Genomic DNA, 2,383 nt, shown 5'->3' on the forward strand with positions numbered 1-2,383 from the left:
AGTTGAGCATGAAGAGAGATACTTGTGCATGAGGACACATGGAATAGGAAACATTTAGCTTGCATACATATAGGTTGGTTCCAAGTGGTGAATCGTGCCCAAGTGTACAATCAAGCTAGTGCTCTCCTAGTGTTTGTGCAACACGAGCTTAGTCTTCGTCAGGCAATCTTGTATTGCTCATCCCTATAGTTGCACAAGCCCCATTATCCCACCGTGTGTGTTACTTAATTGCCCTCCTCTATATTTGTGATCACTTGCTTTGCATTTTGAGTCCTTTGGATTTACTTCAACATTTGCAATATCTTGGACTTCAATTTGCATGAAATCTGTGCCACTTGTCCTAACCAAGCCACTCGATAAGCTTTTACTTATAGGTGTGAGTGAACAAGTCCGGTACCAATTCCACTATTCTTTCATCTCACATTGAGTGATACAAGATACATCCTCAACTTTGGGAAAAAGTAGCTTAGTATTGTTTATCTCATTTCCTACTCACCTTTGCTCGAGTCTTGTGATGGATAGGCAAAGCACATCATCTCCGGTCTACAACCACGACGACGAGTTCGATGCTATGAAGAACGTCATCGACACCAAGATGGACAAGCACATGGAGGAGCTCAAGGCCCTCATCAAGAACCGCAAGAAGTCTTCCTCCTCTTCGAGAAGACGCTCAAGTGCAAAGACTCCCGAGCTACTATCTACGGCAAGTACACACAAGCATCGACATCAACAAGACCATGAAGAGCAACCTACTAGACGAGAGTTGGCTTCTCTGCCACCCCCGTGCACACGGGCCCTCAACCCCCATGCACACGGGACCCCGTGCACATGGCCTCCAGCACCCTCGTGCACACGGGCCATACAGTATAGCAACTTCGACGACAAGACTACGGCTTCTTCAACACCTTTGGCATCTTCGCCAAGTGACTTCAAGGCATCTTCGCCTTCGGGCGTACGACATCTTCACCTACTCCACGAGCTCAAGTCCACTATTCCCTTGAGCTACAACGACTTCAACATCACCGACGAGATTCCATTCTTTGGGACTAATGACCCCGATGAATACCTGAAGTGGGAGTGCAAGATGGACGACTACCTCAAGCTACATCAAGTACCCTCCGAAGTTCAAGTGAAGTGCGCCACAAGTACCTTCCACGACTACGCGTTGATTTGGTGGCTTCACACACCTTCGAGGAGCTTCGACATGAGTTGGTCCAAGACGAAGAAAGTGATGCGGCGAGAATTTGTGCCTTCCACATACACGGAACATCTTCAACGCCAATTGGAGAACACCATACAAGGATCCAAGTCCCTCGACGAGTACTTCAAGAACATGAAGGAAGCCTTGCGATGTGCCGGCGTGGACGACCCCATTTGGATGAAGTTCTACTTCATGATGGGATTGAACAATGACATCTCCAAGACTATCTTCCTCGAGATCTACAAGTCCATCGACAACAACTACATTGGTGCTCTCAAGGCGGAGCAAGAACTCATGAAGGCCAAGTCTACTCGACCCCGAGCTCACTTCGCACCGACCACGCTACAAGACGGCGAGAGTGATGATGTGCCGTCTTTGGCCTTCATCCATGACGAGAGTGATGTTGTGACATCTTCGGCCTTCATCCACAGCGACGACTACGAGATGGTTGAGCATGGGATTTCCCTTCGACCATGACAACATATGATGACTTGAGTGACTTGTGCCACCATATTGAGAGTGAGAGTGACTTCACCACTAGCCCCATATATGACGAGTTGCCACAACTCCCATGTGAGGAGAGCCACAACGCCCACCACTTGAGTGAGATGAGTGACTCCAACATATGATGATTTGGGTTCGAGCTTCTCCGGCTGAAGCCTTAAGCATCGCAGCCCCAAACATTAAGAAACGACAATTTTGGTTTCTTGCCAAACCATATTCATACGACGTCGTCTCAACGGACTTAGATGGTGTCCTATCTAAAGTGAATGCAGCTGTCTCTAATGCATATCCTCAAAATGAAAATGGTAGATCCGTAAGAGACATCATAGATCGCACCGTATCTCATAAGGTTCGATTACAACGTCCGGACACACCATTACCCTGTGGTGTTCCAGGTGGCTTCAACTGTGAAACAATTCCACAATGTCTTAAGTGATTGCCAAACTCATAACTCAGAAATTCTCATCGATCAGATCGTAGGAATTTGATCTTCTTGTTATGATGGTTCTTAACTTCACTCTGAAATCGCTTGAACTTTTCAAACGTTTCAGACTTGTGCTTCATTAAGTAAATATACCTATATCTACTCAAATCGTCAGTGAAGATGAGAAAATAGCGATATCCACCGCACGCTTCAATTCTCATTGGATCACACGCATCAGCATGTATGATTTCCAA

The 2,383-nt window shown here is 46.5% G+C and overlaps 1 protein-coding gene across 1 annotated transcript; it reads left to right on the top strand.

Annotated features, from left to right (window-relative positions):
* The first annotated feature begins 514 nt into the window (after nucleotides 1-514).
* On the top strand, nucleotides 515-1,678 carry LOC147964976 (uncharacterized). Its single transcript, XM_087530229.1, has one exon. It carries the CDS (start codon nucleotides 515-517, stop codon nucleotides 1,676-1,678), a length of 1,164 nt encoding a protein of 387 aa, XP_087386355.1.
* The last annotated feature ends 705 nt before the right edge of the window (nucleotides 1,679-2,383 follow it).

Source organism: Triticum urartu, chromosome 6A (assembly GCF_056163025.1).
Source record: "Triticum urartu cultivar PI428250 chromosome 6A, HENAU_Tu73, whole genome shotgun sequence".
Lineage (NCBI taxonomy): Eukaryota > Viridiplantae > Streptophyta > Magnoliopsida > Poales > Poaceae > Triticum > Triticum urartu.